General features: G+C 40.9%; 1 protein-coding gene across 1 annotated transcript in view; it reads left to right on the top strand.

Annotated features, from left to right (window-relative positions):
• Positions 1-1,823: 1,823 nt before the first annotated feature.
• The window catches only part of LOC116392911 (F-actin-capping protein subunit alpha-2), an 18,241-nt gene continuing 2,673 nt past the window's right edge, over positions 1,824-17,391 (top strand). The window contains exons 1-8 of the mRNA XM_031864748.1: positions 1,824-1,915; positions 11,537-11,600; positions 12,479-12,530; positions 13,263-13,326; positions 14,348-14,554; positions 15,547-15,626; positions 16,359-16,437; positions 16,779-16,850. Of these exons, the coding sequence (XP_031720608.1) occupies positions 1,877-1,915; positions 11,537-11,600; positions 12,479-12,530; positions 13,263-13,326; positions 14,348-14,554; positions 15,547-15,626; positions 16,359-16,437; positions 16,779-16,850 (657 nt within the window). The 5' untranslated portion in view covers positions 1,824-1,876. The remainder of the gene's footprint in view (positions 1,916-11,536; positions 11,601-12,478; positions 12,531-13,262; positions 13,327-14,347; positions 14,555-15,546; positions 15,627-16,358; positions 16,438-16,778; positions 16,851-17,391) is intronic.

Here is a 17,391-nt window from a genome sequence, read left to right as displayed (position 1 = left end):
CTCTGAATTTTGTATTGAGCACAAAGGTTACTAGCTTGTTTTTAGCTTTATAGTCTCTACTTAAGGTAACTAAGTCGGCTATAAAATTTCCATTTTATGCAACTTCATAATTCTATTTTACTACAACAAACTTCAAAACTTTTACTTGTAATGGAGTATTTTATTCATGGTGGTACCACTACTTTGACCCGCAAAGGATCTAAAAAGTTCCTTTGTGACTGAAGGCAACACATACCGATGTAAGCGTTTGGAACTGGGTTGTGTGTTTCTGCACATATAGAGGTTCACACTGCTTGGATCGGGAAGATGCAGCGAACAAGACTTCAGTGACTAAAAAGAATCCTTTCAACTGGACTCCTCACCGCTTGAACTGAATCATTTGAACCTCCTAAAAGCTCACAATCATCTCGCCATCTGTGATAATATTTAACAAACCTCTCTTTCTCTCTGTCTCACCCTCCCTCTGTCTCAGCGTGGCTACGGTCTTTTTGTATTGAGTATTAAGTTACATGCTGTCTTTTTTAGTGTGAAGGGGAATGAGTCAGACAGTGAAACTGACCTCATTCCTCTGACAAACAGAAAAGTATTTTTTTTAAACAAGTAGTCTTAGCTCGCCATCTGGTGGTGAAAAACACGACATACACAACGTGGCAGCATCTCTGGGTAATCTCATGTCTCCTCCAGATTGATGTAGAAGACATATTTATACCTTAACATGACATTTTCTTAATATATGGAAGAGGAAGGATTTCTTTAAAATGACTGTTGTGTGTTGCATCTAATACAAGGTTCCCTTGGGTGTAAATGTGAGGGTCTACATGAACATAAAAAATTTTATATTTCTGTGAAAGAGCATGCATGTTAAGTCAGTGTTGCATTTGACAAAACAAACTTAATACCGATATATTTTAACACAGCATTAAAGGCACTTCAATATGCTCATTTGTGCTTAAAGTTAAAAACAAGTGTGAGACGTTTAGAGACTTTTCTGACTTGACATTAGAGACTGCACAATTTACACTGCTAGATGAAACCAATGATGAAATCATGAAAGAAAGGGACACGCGGGATTGGAACCCTACACCATCTGTAAATGCTACAATTGAGAAGCAAAAAGAAGAGAATCTTCCTTGTTCTATATCCAAAAGCTGTAAAAAAAAAAAAGAGGAAATATAAAACAATTCTTAATATGAACCTCAGATGTGCTCACTGTACAATATTAAAATAAAATACAATTTGATTATCTGGAATCATGTTTTTTTGGTGCCAAATATGGTTTCACATACATGGAATTTGCCTTAGTTCTTTGGTTCATGACAATAAACATATTAAGATCATAAAAAGGATAGAAGGAAGTACTGCAACAGTCATGAAACACAAATAAAAAAGAAAACATGACAACAAAAATATGTAAAACAAATATTAAAAATATGTATATCTGTTTTTGTGCAGGAATGTTGCACAATGCAGAGAAAAAATAGTCCAAGAAATATGCAAAAGTTCACAGTGCAAAGTTTGTAGGACATGTGCAATGTACTGAGATGATAATCCAAAAGATGTGGCACACGTGGAGACATTGTTTATTTATTGACACCCAGGAGGAAAAATATTTTGCAAATAAATAAATAAAGTCAGAGAGCTGTACAGAACACCTTAGACAAGTCTGCATAAATCAATTACATTTAATAATAAAAATTTTAAAAAACAGCACAGTGATTAGTTTTGCAAGCATACACACATTATTGAATTATGCGAAACGCGCAAGCTTCGCGTGAACTGTAGCGTCAATCACGCGCCGAAGCCAAGCTGTGGGAATCCACCCCGCGAGCGGTGACGTCACGGGACTCTGACAAGCTTGGTGGTGCCGGAAGAAAAGATGGCGGATCATGAGGAGCAGCTATCCGACGAGGAGAAGGTAAAACGCCGATTTAATCGCTGGACAAACTCAAGCTTAAGGGAGCACCGTGTGCGGCGGTTAGAGTCCGTCTTCCTCCGGTTGTTTTCTCGGTCGTCGACCGGGATTAAGTTGAATTTTGGAGGAAACTAAAACCTCCTCCAGGCCTCAGCAGAGATACCGCTGCTGCTGCTTTATTATTTTTAGCTCCAACTTCCGCTCGTTTTAACGGAGGCTCCTTGTACGGTCCTGGCTCAAAAATAGGAACCGTGTACATATTGTAATAAACTCACATTAACATTGACTCCCACGCCCTATTCTCGTGTCTGTGCACATGCTGTTATCCGCCCCCGTTCTGTGTTTCTTATTGTTTTTGTGTGAGGGAAGTTTCCACATCGCTAGCTTGTTACGTTAGCATAGCTAGCACTGCTAACAGACAGCTCCAGACTTACTAACACGCCCTTTTCACTGTGTTGACACCGCTTTTCTGTCGACACAATACAGCAAAGTGGTGAATTGTCAAGAGTGTTTCAATTAATAACATTTCCGGATTTCATTTGCTATGTGACAGCAAACCGTGGGTGTTCTACAAGCTAGCATGCTAACAGCTGTACCTTTTAATAAGTAACGTTTCACAGACGGTACAAAAAAATATGGAGGAACTATAGATATTTATATATTATTTAATATATACATATATATTAATAAATATATTATTATTAAATATATACATATATATTATTATTATATTATTTAATATTATATTAAATATATTTTAAATAAGCAATAAAACAGTAAAGAATATTAAATAAATAAAAAGTCAAAAATCCACAATAACTAAAATATTATGTATACAGACAGAATAATTGTAGTATTGCACAGTGTATTTATACTGCACAGATTTTTAGTGTCTACAGCCATAAAGAGGTTATACCCTTTAAAGCTGCGTAACGTTAACGGTGTTAACTGTTACCACTCCTATTATCCTTCCCCCCCCCCCCCCCCCCTGCTGCTGTCTGGCTGTTTCATTTTCTCATTTCCTTAAAACAGCTCACACACAAACAGACAAAACCCTGAGACAGCATGAGCTGCTTACACAAATCCTACTTGTATTTTATTGTAATATCCTAATAAATGGGTTGATTTAGTTATTTTTTTGGCATATTGACAGCAGCTTTGAGAGATAACTACTGCTTGAAAGCACTACCGGTGAGACTATTTATCAGTTTATTGACAATTTGGTAATTGTTTTTATTAGTTTGTCAGTTGGGGGGGAAATGTACTGCTTTAATCGTTACAGATTCACTTCATGTTCTTTTTTTTTTTTTAAGGCTTTGTAAATTGAATAGCACGTTTTAGAAATCTCCATGAGCTCTGGTTACTTGCTTAACATGTTTTGTAAATTCCCAAAAGATTAAATATGAAAACAGACGGCAAATAAATACATAAATAAATAGGTTGTAAAAAGAAGTCTGATTATATAGAAGTCTATGAAAAAATGACTCTACTTCTCTCTTGATTTATTACCTCAGTAAACATTGTAATCATGAGTTTATGGTCTCAATCTCTAGTTTCAAGTCTTCTTCAATACAGCATGATGTTCATTTAGTAAATGATGGTCCATTTAGAGTCACACAGACCATAAAGCAGGGGATGCTTTAGGGCGGGGCTACACGGTGATTGACAGGTCTCTACTAGGCGTCTCTACGTCACTCCTCAGTCCAGATATGGTCACTTCCTGTTCATTGGTTGCTAAAAACAACAACATGGCGAAAATGTTTTCAGGTGTGTGTTCATGGTGTTGGGCTTGTGGTTTAAGCTAGTAACAACTTTAAGTGTTGGTGCTGTGAGAAGGATGGGATCTGCTTTTCATCTCTTAACCACATTGGTTTCCACATTTGTCACTTTTTGACCAGACAATTCTGATTTCGTAGATCTGAAACTGAGAATGATGGTTTAGCGACCTGCCAGGCTGTCTTGTAGAGAAAGGGGGCTCGGCCAATACGCAGTGTTTAGCTGGGGGAAGCTGTTTATTTCTCTCTGGATACGATTGGTGCAGTACCAAGTGGGTTACATCCATCCCAACTGTATGTTGTGCTGTTCAATGCAAACACCACCGTTGTGTTTTTGTACTTTGAAGGCTGTCTCTCCAGCACATTAGCTCACAGCAATCGGCCATCTGTTTCAGGCCCTCGGCCCTTTTCTTTTCTTTTTTTAAGCAGTGCTGAGGAAAACTGCAAAAGGAGGAGGAAATGAGCCTTTTGCTTTTCAACTGCATAACACTGACAGTGGGTAATAGTTTCCGAAAGTCACTAGTCAATTTGAACAACTCTTCCACTGGCTAGTCATGATTTGTAGAATAAAACTACAAATGTGTGGTGGCCTGCCAGGGAGCGGATAAAACGATCAGCCGAAGCCAGAATGTCCTGGCACACGTCTGTTGGTACTTTCCCCACATTTGAACGACAAATCTACAAACTTTCTTATCGTGGGAATCCTCACCAGCTGCAATCTGTCTCATTACTGTGATGGCTGTTCAATCTGCTTAGGAAGAAGACACTGTTTTGATAGGTAGCCTTTAGAAAATTTGACCCTGGACATTTCTTCCGTGTCGAACACAATAAATAGCTTCGAGGTTTGTCTCTTCCTAAACGTGTCCCATGAGAAATCTCCATGTTGTTGCTGTTGTCAGACCTGAAAGCTCCCTGATGGGGGGATTTCTAACGAGTCTCTTCCATTTGTAAATGATTAAACGGTGAGAAGAGTCTCTGTCACAGATAACACATTTCCGCTTGTAGTGTTTTTGAGTCATTTGGGCACCGGTCTGCCAGCTTCCTGATCACACCAAAGAAACCACACATGGGTATAACAGGAAGCTGCTCTTACGCAACGTGTGTCCTTTGTCTGTACTTAAGTGACAGGTACCAGAAGCACTTTTTAACAAACTACATTACCTGTCAACTTGATTGTTTCTCTCTGCATGTAAATACCTGAAACAATAATCCGGCACATGGCAAAATGATTGACAGAGGAGACAAACTCACTACCCACAAGCAAGATTTATAAGCAAATGGCAGCTACCCACCTTGTTTTGCTGTAGCTTACACTTCCATTGAGTAGTGTACATTGCATTTTACACAAGAGGTATTTTTTGCTAGCTTTTCTTGGAGTCGTTATAGGTCAAAATAATCCTCGAGGTTTCTGTGCTTTGGTTCCTGTTTCAGAAAGAGCAGACTTTTCTGTCAGCTGGTTTGGTGAGAATCCATAGCCTCGTGAAAAGGAGTTTTATTCAATAGGGGATGTAAGAATCACAAAGGCAAAACTCAAACTGGTCCTACAGTCGGCTCCTTGTGCGACTCAACGACATGTGAGATGTGCTTTTCTACGCTGTGACAAGAGAGCGTGAAAGAGGCATTAACTTGTTAAATTTGGCTCAATAAGCAGCTGACTCGTTAGCTAGCTAGCCTGCTAATTCCACCATGCTTTCATGCTACACTGGTTACACAAATAATAGAGTAAAGAGACTGATGGCCAACACTGGACAGCAGCCAAATGTCACTTCTGCAGTTAAGTTAGCATAACAGTTCATTTATTATACTGCCAGAGAAGAAGGTAAATTGTCAGAGTGCTGACAATACCAGGGATGGTGGCGTGATTCCTACTAGGGGCTCCAGTGTAAATAATGCATGTAGTCCTGGTACAGTAAGGCTTTATGAATGAAAGCATCTACGACATACCATGTTTAGAATAACGCCTGTCTGGATATTTAGTCTACGCATCCTACAGGATCCGTACAAAGATTTGGACGTCTGTATGTCAAATATATAAACCTTTTACGTAGTTACCTTTCACAAAGTACAATAAATTACAGAAATACATTCTTCTTATGATGGAGATAGACTAAAACTGCAAGGTTTATTCTCAAATGATCCAGTTTGAAGGTTTTATTGCTGTCTGGGAAGTATTAAAGAAACCTCAGACAAAGTATACTCCTTTTTAGATAATGCTGAAGTTAAAGGGCCAACAACCCCGGATGTGTGCCTGAGCTCGGCTTGTAAACAGCTGTCTTAGACCGTAGGGAGATATAGCAAAGATGAACGCTGGAAACTCAGTGGGCATCTCCCTTAAACTGAAGAATGCATAGACAGAGGAGCTGTCTGTACTGCAGCAGTGAGAGAGATGTTATCTGTCTGTGCTGAGGCTTCACACTGATGCCCTGTTTAAGGGTTAAACGGATTACTGCCTGGTTTCCTATAAACTGATAAACGTTGATGCGCTAAGACCGGCGGCTTTGCCCTGGAGTGTCCACATACTGGAGGTGGTAATGCAAGCCAGCGATAGTCCGTACATTGCATAGCTGGCTGCTGGGGGGTAAAATGACACTACTTTTACCAGTAAGGAGAAGTCATCGGGGGTGTTGGCTGAAGGTGACAAATGTGCACATTTAAAGTAGACGAGGCAGCAGTATTTATGCAGTCGGAGTCCGTCCAGGAAGGACGCACGTTTGATCATCGCCAAAGTGTCCAGCATGTGTGTCATTATAAACAGTTGGATTAATCATTGACTATAGTCTCTTTTTACAGCTAAAATCATCACAAATATAAGTGCGCATGTTGGCAAACGGAAGTGTGGTTTTGCACCAGCTATCCAGACAAGTTGGCAAGCTGTAAACATGGAATTAAAAAGGTCATGGCTACTAGAGAGACAGAAGGTGAATAAAATTCACGAAATAGTGAAGCTGTTCGGTTTCATTTCTTTATGTTCCTGTAATAAATATTTAAATATGAATTGGATGGTAAATCTGCACCAGAAATAAAGAAAAATAAATCAAATTTAATCATAATATAGTGAAGGTGTTTTTACGCAGACAGACAGGATCACTATAAGAGTTACCCACTAAATCCTGTGATGGGCTTCTGCAAGGTTTTTGACATTTTTATTGACTATCGAAAGGTTTTTAAAATGTCTGACTCTTTCAATTAATATCAGAAAAGACAAAGTAGCAGACAGCAACACAATATACAGAGACAGACAGAGAGAGAGAGTTTTGTTTGCTTTCCTCAAAACCTTCACATACGTTTGACAGCAAAAAAACAAACATTCATTACCAAGCAAAGTTAACGTTAATGCTCAGCTGAGACGAACTGAAACTGGTGGCTGCCTGGAAGGAAGGAAGGAAGTCAATCTGAAAAATGGCATTTATGATTCACAGTCTGTGATTTGTAGTTAACGGGCTGAAACCTGGAAAACAATCGCTGGTACGATATGTGAACCTGCAACTAAGACAGTAGAGCAGGCGGCATTGTGTCAACCTGAATATGAAGCAAGTGCCCCAGACAGTCATTACTCTGTTCAACACAATTATTGAAAAAGTCATGATCTTTACTATCATTAAACCGTCTGCCTCCGACTGTATTTATGCCCTCATTTCTTCAATTTCATCCTGAGCCGACCAGCCGCCATCTCCTGGTTTCGATTAGCAGAGGAACATTTCTAGTCGCCCTCCGGCTGACGGTCCTCCTCCTCTCTGCCATCGCTTCTCTGGACTTATTATTCATGATTTATAGCACCCGTCACCCACCCTCATCAATATTCACCCTAATCAGACAGGTTTTCCCTCTGAACTCGGCTGTTTCAAGCATTTCACCGTCTTTTATTTTTTAGGATATTGAAATGGATGCACGCCAGGGAAGAGGACCAAACTCGGGGAGATGATGCAGCTTAAAAAATGCCCGCGGGTCAAAAAAATATTGCTTTCAGTTTACTCCTGCTGTGTTTTGTACCGTTATTATTTCCACAGCTCTGGATTGGGGGTGATAAGGCGATTTTTGATGCTAGGATTAGTTTTACGAGTGGTTTCAGTGTCAGCGGGTGCTCCATCAGAGGGTGGGATGGGTGTGGGGTTTGGTGTCGGGATGGTGCTGTTTGTTTTGCAAAGGAAAAGGAGGGTTTGCTGGGTAATATGAGGATCAATATACAGTGCGAGTTGAAAGAGACCAGCTGGTGTCTAGGCCTAAGAGAGGACAAAGATCCCACACTACAGGGGGGCGTTTATGTCCCATGTTCTCTGAATGGGTCGGTTAGCTCCACTATTATTATTCCAGCTCCTTGGTCAGATCTTCTCGGGAGATAAAAAGCCATCAAAAGAGTTTCTCACAGCAGCAATCGTCGACTTCTTGCCGTCTCTTCTGTTCCCATGAAATGCCCAAACTACAGTCAGCTCTTCTGTTTTTGTAGTGCAACTGTAGTGCGATTTTACCAAAGCTTTTTCATTTCATTTTCTCATAGACTGCTATACAACCAGAGGAGTCGCCCCATGATGGACAGTAGAGAGAATGCAGGTTTAAGTCACTTCAGCGTTGGCTTCACTCTTCATACCCGGAGGTTGCCGAATGATAAAGTCCTGTATCGTCCCATCACTATTTGGGGCTCAAAGCGGATAATTAACTAAATTTCCCCGCAGAGACTCTTTGGTCTCAGAGCTCCGAAGTGTCCCAGTGGCTCGTGTGCCGGCGTTAATACTTAACCTTGCAGCTCAACATTTAAATTGCTCAACAGTAATTACTTCTGCAAAGGAGGCCATGCTTTTGCTTCCATTTGTCTGCTAGCTAACAAGATAACTTCATTGGTTTATTTTGCTGGGGAATAGTGCACACAAAATAAGAAACATCTCTGTAAATGCGCCAATATGCTATTTTTCATCTATAGTCCCTCGACAGATGTTACAAAGTCACCCTAAAAAAAACAGAATATAAGATTAAAATGACAAATTTATTCATCATTAATCATTTATAAGCATGCAGAAACAATAATAAAAGAAGAGAGAATATTAATATAAGAAGAAACATCATTCAGGACAGCCTTACACTACATTGTCGAGCAACACAGAGGCTCATAAAACAACACGTGCAAAGCAATCAATTGAGGGAGAATTATGTGAATAGAAACGTGGACTAAAGACATAATTCTGCTGCATCTTTAGACAATAAAACAAAGAATCAGTCACAGCAGAACAACGATGAACGACATGCATGCAGGTCTGTGAGGGATGACGAAGGATCTTGCTTTTGGAGCCAAAATTCTCAAACAGTATCGGTGTCCAGCCTGTTTAACATGTAAATAACCTGCAAGAAACAGGTGGAAACGTGAGTGTATTATTTAATTTAATGCGTGTTTCCTCTCTTGCTGTTATCTCAGTGCATCAGTAGAACTGGTTTGAGGTACTTGGAGGAAAGAGGAAGTATTACTCTCGTTCTCAACTATCTTTTAACAGTCAATGGCGTACTCATAATCCACTAATGGAGTATCCTCTTCCTCCTCCTGTCAGTGATTCATCTCCTCTCCTCTCTCCATGCGCCCTGAAAACAGTTATCTGTCAGAAGTGATTGTAAAACCGTCTCCATCTGTTTCCTGTGCAGTCCTTCACCGGTCTCTCCCGGGCTGTTGGCGCTACGCAATTAAGTCTACGAGCTCACACAGACGTTCACAGAGGAGAGTAAAAGATCTGCGCTCTGCACCATTTAAGCCAATAATAATAATTAAAGTGTTGAATATCTTGAAACAGTTTAAAGGGCATTCATTCAGTGTTTTATCCACACTTTTTTTTGTCTATCTGAAATGTAATTACAGTGGCCTGCTCAGATTTAAACAATAATTAATAATAACTAATTGACTGGCTACCTGTAAAACGTGCTACCTGCCTTTTCGCCAAAGGCATGCTGGGTAAAAGGCTTCAGTGTGTTCAGCATCTAGCAGCAGTTAGAGTGGACTTTAAATACTATTAATAGACTTTATTGAAACCAGATCTGGGTGTGACGGGTGAGAGAGTTCAATTTTATGATATTTGAACCAGATGAGGGTCTTAGTTTGTCTTATTTACAGACTATTATAAATGGTAATTCTCATAGTTAGTAACTGTCCCATATGTCTATAACTGTCATACTATACTTTAATTACCAGATGAAGTGCAGATAAATCTGATAAAGGAGACATTTTTATGTCCATATTTTGTTTTAATCGACTTGACAAGCATTTTGACATTCATTCCTGAGGACTGCAACACGTTTATTTTATATTATTTACAACTTTTCTAAAAATATTATTTCATTCATAAAATGTCAGAAGAAGTCCCATTCATCTTACAAATGTCCTCAACATAAGATGATCCAAGTGCTTGTTTTTCTGACCAACACTTAAAAAACCCAAATTTATTAAATTTACACTGTAGACATACAGTGGTGCTCTGGTAGAGACCTGTCAATCACAGTGTAGCCCCGCCCTAAAGCATGTCCTGCTTTATGGTCTGTTTGACTCTAAATGGACCATAATGTACTAAATGAACATCATGCTGTATTGAAGAAGACTTGAAACTAGAGATTGAGACCATAAACTCATGTTTACAATGTTTACTGAGGTAATAAATCAAGAGAGAAGTAGAGTCATTTTCTCATAGACTTCTATACAACCAGAGGAGTCGCCCCCTGGTGGACACTAGAGAGAATGCAGCTTTAAGACACTTCGACTTTGTAAACTGATCAGAAAACCGATCTGGATCACAAATGTGTAAGCCTGTATTCCTGGAAACTGCCCCTGGAGTGCCTGGAGAAACCCTGTTTAAACACTTCCGTCCAGTGAAACGAGGAAGAACCCCCCCGACGCAAATTAGTCTTTCCCACGGGGACGTCGAGTCGCAAACAAACACAACTTATTTTTCCCCACCGGTTGTTTTCACAAAGCGAGACGCATGTGAGACGCACACACCTCCGTTGTGTTTTTACACATTTTTTGTGTGTCATGATGATCTCATGACAGAGGATGCGAGATACAAATGCAGATGCACTTTGATCTCAACATTACACACACACACACACACACACACACACACTCACACACTAATTAGCGATCGCTCTGCGCGAGTGCCAGAGCACTTGTATACACACACTGCTAATAAGGGCCCAGGGGACAAACACACACACACACACCTTGTCTCTCACACACACCTTGTCACACACACACCCACACACACACACACACACACACGAACACCTTCCCTGATACACCAGCTTGTGATAGAGGGGAGTTGAGGCATATAGAGGTAGGGCAAGAGAGAGAGAATTTGTGCACTGGAGGCCTCAGCACATTTTCATGTCCTTATATGGTTGTAAACCACACGGGGTGAGGGAGGAGGGGCCATCGTCTCGCTCTCAGTTTAACATGTGACCTGGAAGCAGGAAGTGTTGCGGTGCAGCAGCAACAGAGTGAGGAAGTAAAGAAGAGGGGGTAAAAAAAAAAAGAATATAGACTGCTCGTACGCGGCGAGACATTGAAGCGCCTCACTCCACCATGACACAGTCTCATCACACCCTCTGTTGGCCGCCGTGCGTACATACAGTCAGTGGTTGTATTGTGAAGTTTAGGCATTACATTAGTGTACCAGTGAACGCAGCAAACCCGTGTTTTCATGATTAAAAACAAAAAATAAGTGGTGGCAAATTGTCCAAAAAAAGGAATAAAACAGTCAATAATAAAGAGATTTAAATGTCCTATGGTGTGTAATAAAGACGGATTCATCGTGTTAATGTTCCGTGTCAGATCAGTGACTTCCAGTCTTAACTTGTACCTTTTTGTTTTTCTTGCCTGCAGGTACGCATAGCAGCTAACTTTGTCATCCACGCCCCGCCAGGAGAGTTCAACGAAGTGTTCAACGGTAACTACTCTGGTTTCTCTTCATGTAACACGTAACATGTGATGTGTTTGCTCAGAACTGGACCTTCATCCCTCCTCCTCCTCCTCTTCCCCTCATTACCTGTAACCTCTCTACCGTCCATCATCTAAATCCAGTGCAGCCTAAAGATATACGTATAAAAGAAGTGTCTCTGCTTGAATATAATGTGTGTAATGATTGATTTAGCAAAGACATGCAGCTTAATAACGTAAGCCACCGTCAAAGCACGTGAAAACACTTCTTTAAAACATCCTGTGTAGTGCTGCGATGATTAGATTAATGCTTTAAACCAAAACAATTGTTTTTTTGTGACACAGAACTGGTTAAAATCAACCTACTCATGAAAACGTTGAGGCTAAAATCTGACCGTGTTCTAGTTTTGATGCACAATATTCACTGGTGACTGTTGCACATTTGTTGTGTAAATTCCTTCGGGAGCAAGTTATGGAAAAGTAATGGAGTTTTTAATTGTACTGCAATATTACAGGATGTGTAGTACTCTTTATGTACTGTACACAATCTTAAAGTCTGTTAATCCATTCAGCATTCATTTGTTACATCAAGAAAGATGCAAAAAAACACTGAATCAAATCTCTTGTATGTGCACATACCTAATAACATATCTTTATATAATATTGTTGTTGTAAAACTGGGCGTCTGTCTGTCTGCCCGTCTTATCGCAGCCCGACAGCCACTTTGTCTCCTTTCATCTGTGTGTGATTCTACAGCCTCTTCCCACTGAGCTGATTAACCATGTCCGCCTCACTCACCCCCCCCCCCCCCCCCTTAAGTGTGTTGAGGCTTTGTCTTGTGCGTCGGTGTGTTCGTGGTGCTGATCTGCTGTTCTCGTTTCTCCTCAGATGTGCGATTGCTGCTCAACAATGACAACCTCCTCAGGGAAGGTGCAGCGCAGTAAGTCTCTCCTCTTGTAGTGCTTCATGTTTTTGTTTTTGCAAAAAGACTTAAAAGTCTGAAGCGAAACACGCATCATATGAAATGACGATATTAAATTTCCTGTCCCGATTATCCTGGCTAACAGAGTTACAATTTATGATTTTATCCTGATAATCGTCATAAACTTAAAACTCTTAAAATGGCAATAAAGCATGCTGGAATCACTTTACCAGAAATAAATATTTGTATTGCATCACAGATAGGATATGCACCAAACCATCTTAAATATGTCAATCCATAAGGTCCCCCTGCATAAATACAGGATAAATAACAACAATAATCAACATTGTATGAGTCTCTGTATTAAATGAGGCACTATTTATCATTTCTGTTATGACAAGCTAGACAGCTTTATCAAGTCACTCGTGACGATATTCCTAAAGTCCTGTATCATCCCATCCTTAAATCAGACTCCGTGTTGTTCTGCATGTTTGTTATTTCTATTCTTCTATTTTGTTTTGTGTAATATTGCGTCTGGTAATGTTTGTTCCAGCTGAGTTTACTTTTATTTATTTCATCTGGCAGTCAATGAAAACTCCAGCTGTCGACTCGTTAATACTTTAGTCTCCGTCCATATTATCATGAAGTCAAACTTTAAACTTTAAATCCAGCTCAGAGCAGGAAGTGTGTTTGCATGAAGTACAGAGGTTGGAGCGTGTGAACTCATGTTTCGTCTCTTTTTCTCTGCAGTGCCTTTGCGCAGTACAACCTGGACCAGTTTACCCCCGTGAAAGTCGAGGGCTACGAGGAACAGGTGAGGTCACGCGTTCGTCTAAATGCAACGGGGTGACGTCACGAGTCTGAAGCTGTTTAAAGGAAAACTTCACCCACAAAATGATCATTTGATTATCGAATACTCGTCCAGAAATCTTTTGTTTTTCTCGCACTCCTCCATCTTTAAAGTATCAAAAAACCAGAGAGAAGTCTTGATGAATTGAAGTAAATGGAGTTTGATAACAGATACAAATACTCATTTTGTGGTTGAAATAATGAATATTATAAATAATGAATATTATAACTCCAGCCGAGACAATCATGCCTTTCATATGCTGTATCCATGTGTGTTTAAGTCGCATGTTTTACTGCACATGCTAGCGATTAAAACAGCAGTTTGGTATAGGTTCTTTGTTCTCGTTCAGCAAAAGTGCAGTAAAAATATATGAGAAGTAGCAGTTTATCTGAGCCAATAACAAGAAAAAAAACAGGACAAGGAAGCAGAAAAGTGATTATTATTATTATTATTGCACTAATGTTATGATGCCATTAAAGCAGAGGGGGGGGGTTGAATTACAGCATCAAACAAGTCCCAGTGTTCTCCTTTGCCTCTACAGAAAGTGTGTGTGTGTGTGTGTGTGTGTGTGTGTGTGTGTGTGTGTGTGTGTGTGTGTGTGTGTGTGTGTTAGCTTCAGTAACGATTGCAGTGTCTTATGCAAAGATGTCATCATGTCCCTCCGTTGCCACATCACGGCTTTAAATTCCCCCGTCTGATGTTGTCGAGGTGGAAGACGCTCGTGTTTTTCTGTCTTCCTTTGTCTTCCTCCTTTCCTTTGACTTCCTCCTTTCCTCATTGCATCCCTTTAATTCATCTCTAGACTTTTCTCTCCCTGCCCACAAAGTCTCCAGCCTTCTGCCATCTGGTCTTGTTCTTCCTGTCTTTTTCCGGTTGTTCCCTTTTCTTTCTGTCCTCTTTCTCCTGATACCTCTTCTCTCGCTCTTTCACTCTGATTTTTCTTTCCTTCTATCTCACTCCTAACTCTTCATTCCCCCCCGTCCAGGTCTTAATCACAGAACACGGCGACCTCGGGAACGGCCGGGTCCTGGACCCGAAGAACAAGATGTCCTTCAAGTTCGACCACCTGAGGAAGGAGGCCAGCGACCCGCGGCCCCACGATGTCGACGGCTCCCTGGAGGGCTGGAGGAGCGCCGTGGACTCGGCCGTCCGGGCCTACGTCAAGGAGCACTATCCCAGTGGAGTCTGCACCGTACGTCAGAGCCTTCCTCATTACCACAACCATGTAGCTAATGTCACTGGGGGGGGGGGGTGAGCTCATGTTGTAGCGTCACAATGCTTTCTTTCCCCCCAAGACCTTCTAAAACGCTTTCCCATGAGGTCTGACGAAGGTTTCTGCATGATGACATTGCTACACATCTGTGTCTCTGTCTGTCTCTCTCTCGCTGTGTCTCTGTCTGTCTGTCTGTCTCTCTCTCTCGCTTTCTCTCGCTCTCTCTCTTTGTCTCTTTCTCTCGCTCTCTGTGTCGCTCTTTCTCTGTCTCTCTCTCTGTCTCTTACTGTCTCTCTCTCTGTCTCTTACTGTCTCTCTCTCGCTCTCTCTCTGTGTCTCTGTCTCTGTCTCTCTCTCTCTCTTTCGGTCTCTTTGTCTCTCTCTCTCTTTCGGTCTCTTTGTCTCTCTCTCTCTCTGTGTCTCTCTTTCTCTGTGTCTCTCCGTCTCTGTCTGTCTGACAACAGGGTGGTGCACTAAGTAAGATGCCGCTAAACTAACATATTACAAGGAAGTTGAGTTTAAATGTTGGATTTTTATCTGTAAAAAAGTGTGTGAGAGACAACTGCAAGACTTTTAGCGTCTTTCTTTCTTCATTACTTCTATTTATTAACATAAGAACAAGAACAAGTACACCCAGTGCAGCACAGGAAGTACAGGTAGGCCAGTATTTAATAAATGTTTGCAGTCTAAAGCTGTACAAAGCTTCTGTTGTGCTACTTATATGTTAATGTAAAGTGCAGTTGTGCTGCAGACACCAAAGACAGAGCTGTGCTGTGGATTTGTTGTCGCGTGGATAACATTATCTCAGCTGTGCGTCAGCAGGAGCTTAATTATGGAGCCGTTAACCACCAAACACCCTCTCATTCAATCACTTCACATCTACAGCAGTGAAGTGGGACTAAAGAGGTCGTTAGCTGAGAGAACAAAGGCTCATCACATGTTAAAATCAGAGAATACTCTTCTTCCTTCAGATTTACGGGAAAACCATCGACGGACATCAAACCATCATCGTGTGCATCGAGTGCCATCAGTTTCAACCCAAAAACTTCTGGTATGTTTTAGACTGCTTCTTCATATTCAACCTGTTTTTTGACTCCTTTCTTGTTTTGTATGTTTCGCACCACTGGGCTTTGTGACTCTGGGATTCTCTTCTCTTGCAGTTTTAGGATGACAGGCAAAGATTTTTCTTCTTATTCAGAAAGACCAACAGGGCTTTGTAGAATTCCCAGTGATGGTTCCCTAAACAAACTTCATTTTAATATGTACAAGATGCTTCAAAGGCTTTACTTTGTTTGCCACTGGAGCGGTAGAGTGTTGGCTGAGCTGCTTCTGATCAGGCTAATCTAATTGGATGAGAGCTGCCCCAATCCTCTTTGCTGCTGGCTTACTGGTTGTTTGGTGTGATGATCTCACAGCTCCTGGATGTCACCGCCATGTTTGTGTAAAGAGGAACCAATGGGCCAGATGTGTGACAAGATGAGGATATGAAAGGGAAATAAAAGTCTGTTAATGGTATCAGGGATTGTTGATGTTGAGCTCTATAGTGGGGATTTAGTATTGTTCTTCTGCCGTTTGTTTCACGGTGGCGGTTCATTTTTGTTTCTTAGTTTTTTCCGAGTGATGTTTTATTGTGTCTGCTTTTTAGAAAGTTGAAGGTTTTGATACTTGTATCATATTGACAAAATTGACACCATATACTTGTTATATATTTGATTCAATAAGGTCATAAACAGCTGGAATTGTCTTTGTGGTGATAAAAGTCTTTGTCTTCGTCTCTGCTCAGGAATGGACGCTGGAGGTCAGAATGGAAGTTCACCGTCTCCCCCTCTTCCACTCAGGTGGCAGGAATCATGAAAATCCAGGTACTTAGTTTACATCTTCCACCGTGTGGACAAGCAAACGGGTTTGTTGTGCTGTTGAAATTGAATACGTGCTTCAGTATCAGGTGCTTTTTAACATCTAGTCACTACACAGCTAGATAAAGAAATGCTTGTTCATTTTGGTCAAATTTAGGATAATCTCTAATGATATTATTCACACATTTTTGGGTGTTCCTGGTGCTTCATTCATCGGAGACGGTTAGTCGTCGTCATCATGTCGAGTGTCTCATAGACCTCATGGGATGCTGTTGATTCGTTTTTCTACACGTGTTATTGTTTTGAGTTGCACAGTGAAGATAAACTTAACCTTTTAACTGCTCCAGGTTCATTACTATGAAGACGGCAACGTTCAGCTGGTGAGCCACAAAGAGGTCCAGGAGTCCATGTCCATTTCTGTGAGTGTAACTGAACACATTCAGATGTTTTTCTGGTTGTCTGTCCGTCCCGATCTCACGAACCCCGATACCTCGGGAGATCCTGGGAGGAGTTTTCTTTAAATTTGGCTCAAACGTCCACTCAGACTCTCGGGTGAACGGGTGGTAAAAACACGCTTTAGTCCGTAACTCAAGACTTGATATGCTTATTCATACAATTTAAATTGCTGACATGTCGGACAGACATGGATGAGACAACCGTGAGGCAGTAGTTCTAGTTTCATGTGCACACAGACGGATGAGGAAGTCTGATGTGCTGCGACCAGAGAAATCATCTCTGATGTTTCGTACATCTTGAGGACATTAGTCCGTAAAATATATGACTGATGAAATCTCAGATATTGAACACATGATTCCTCCGATCCATCCCTTTTCTGGTTTTACCTCTAAATGCTGTATTGATTTTAAACAACTCCCTGGGGTTATGTTTGTTTCCCTAATTCTTTGCTTTCTAGCTAATTTCGTAGCTTGTGTATTCTCTGAAGGCTTTTGTTTATGACCC

The sequence above is a fragment of the Anarrhichthys ocellatus genome, unplaced genomic scaffold, assembly GCF_004355925.1.
Source record: "Anarrhichthys ocellatus isolate YVR2014 unplaced genomic scaffold, GSC_Weel_1.0 scaffold2, whole genome shotgun sequence".
Classification (NCBI taxonomy): domain Eukaryota; kingdom Metazoa; phylum Chordata; class Actinopteri; order Perciformes; family Anarhichadidae; genus Anarrhichthys; species Anarrhichthys ocellatus.
Note: the sequence above shows the minus strand (reverse complement) of the source record. Positions and strands in the feature narration are given on the sequence as shown.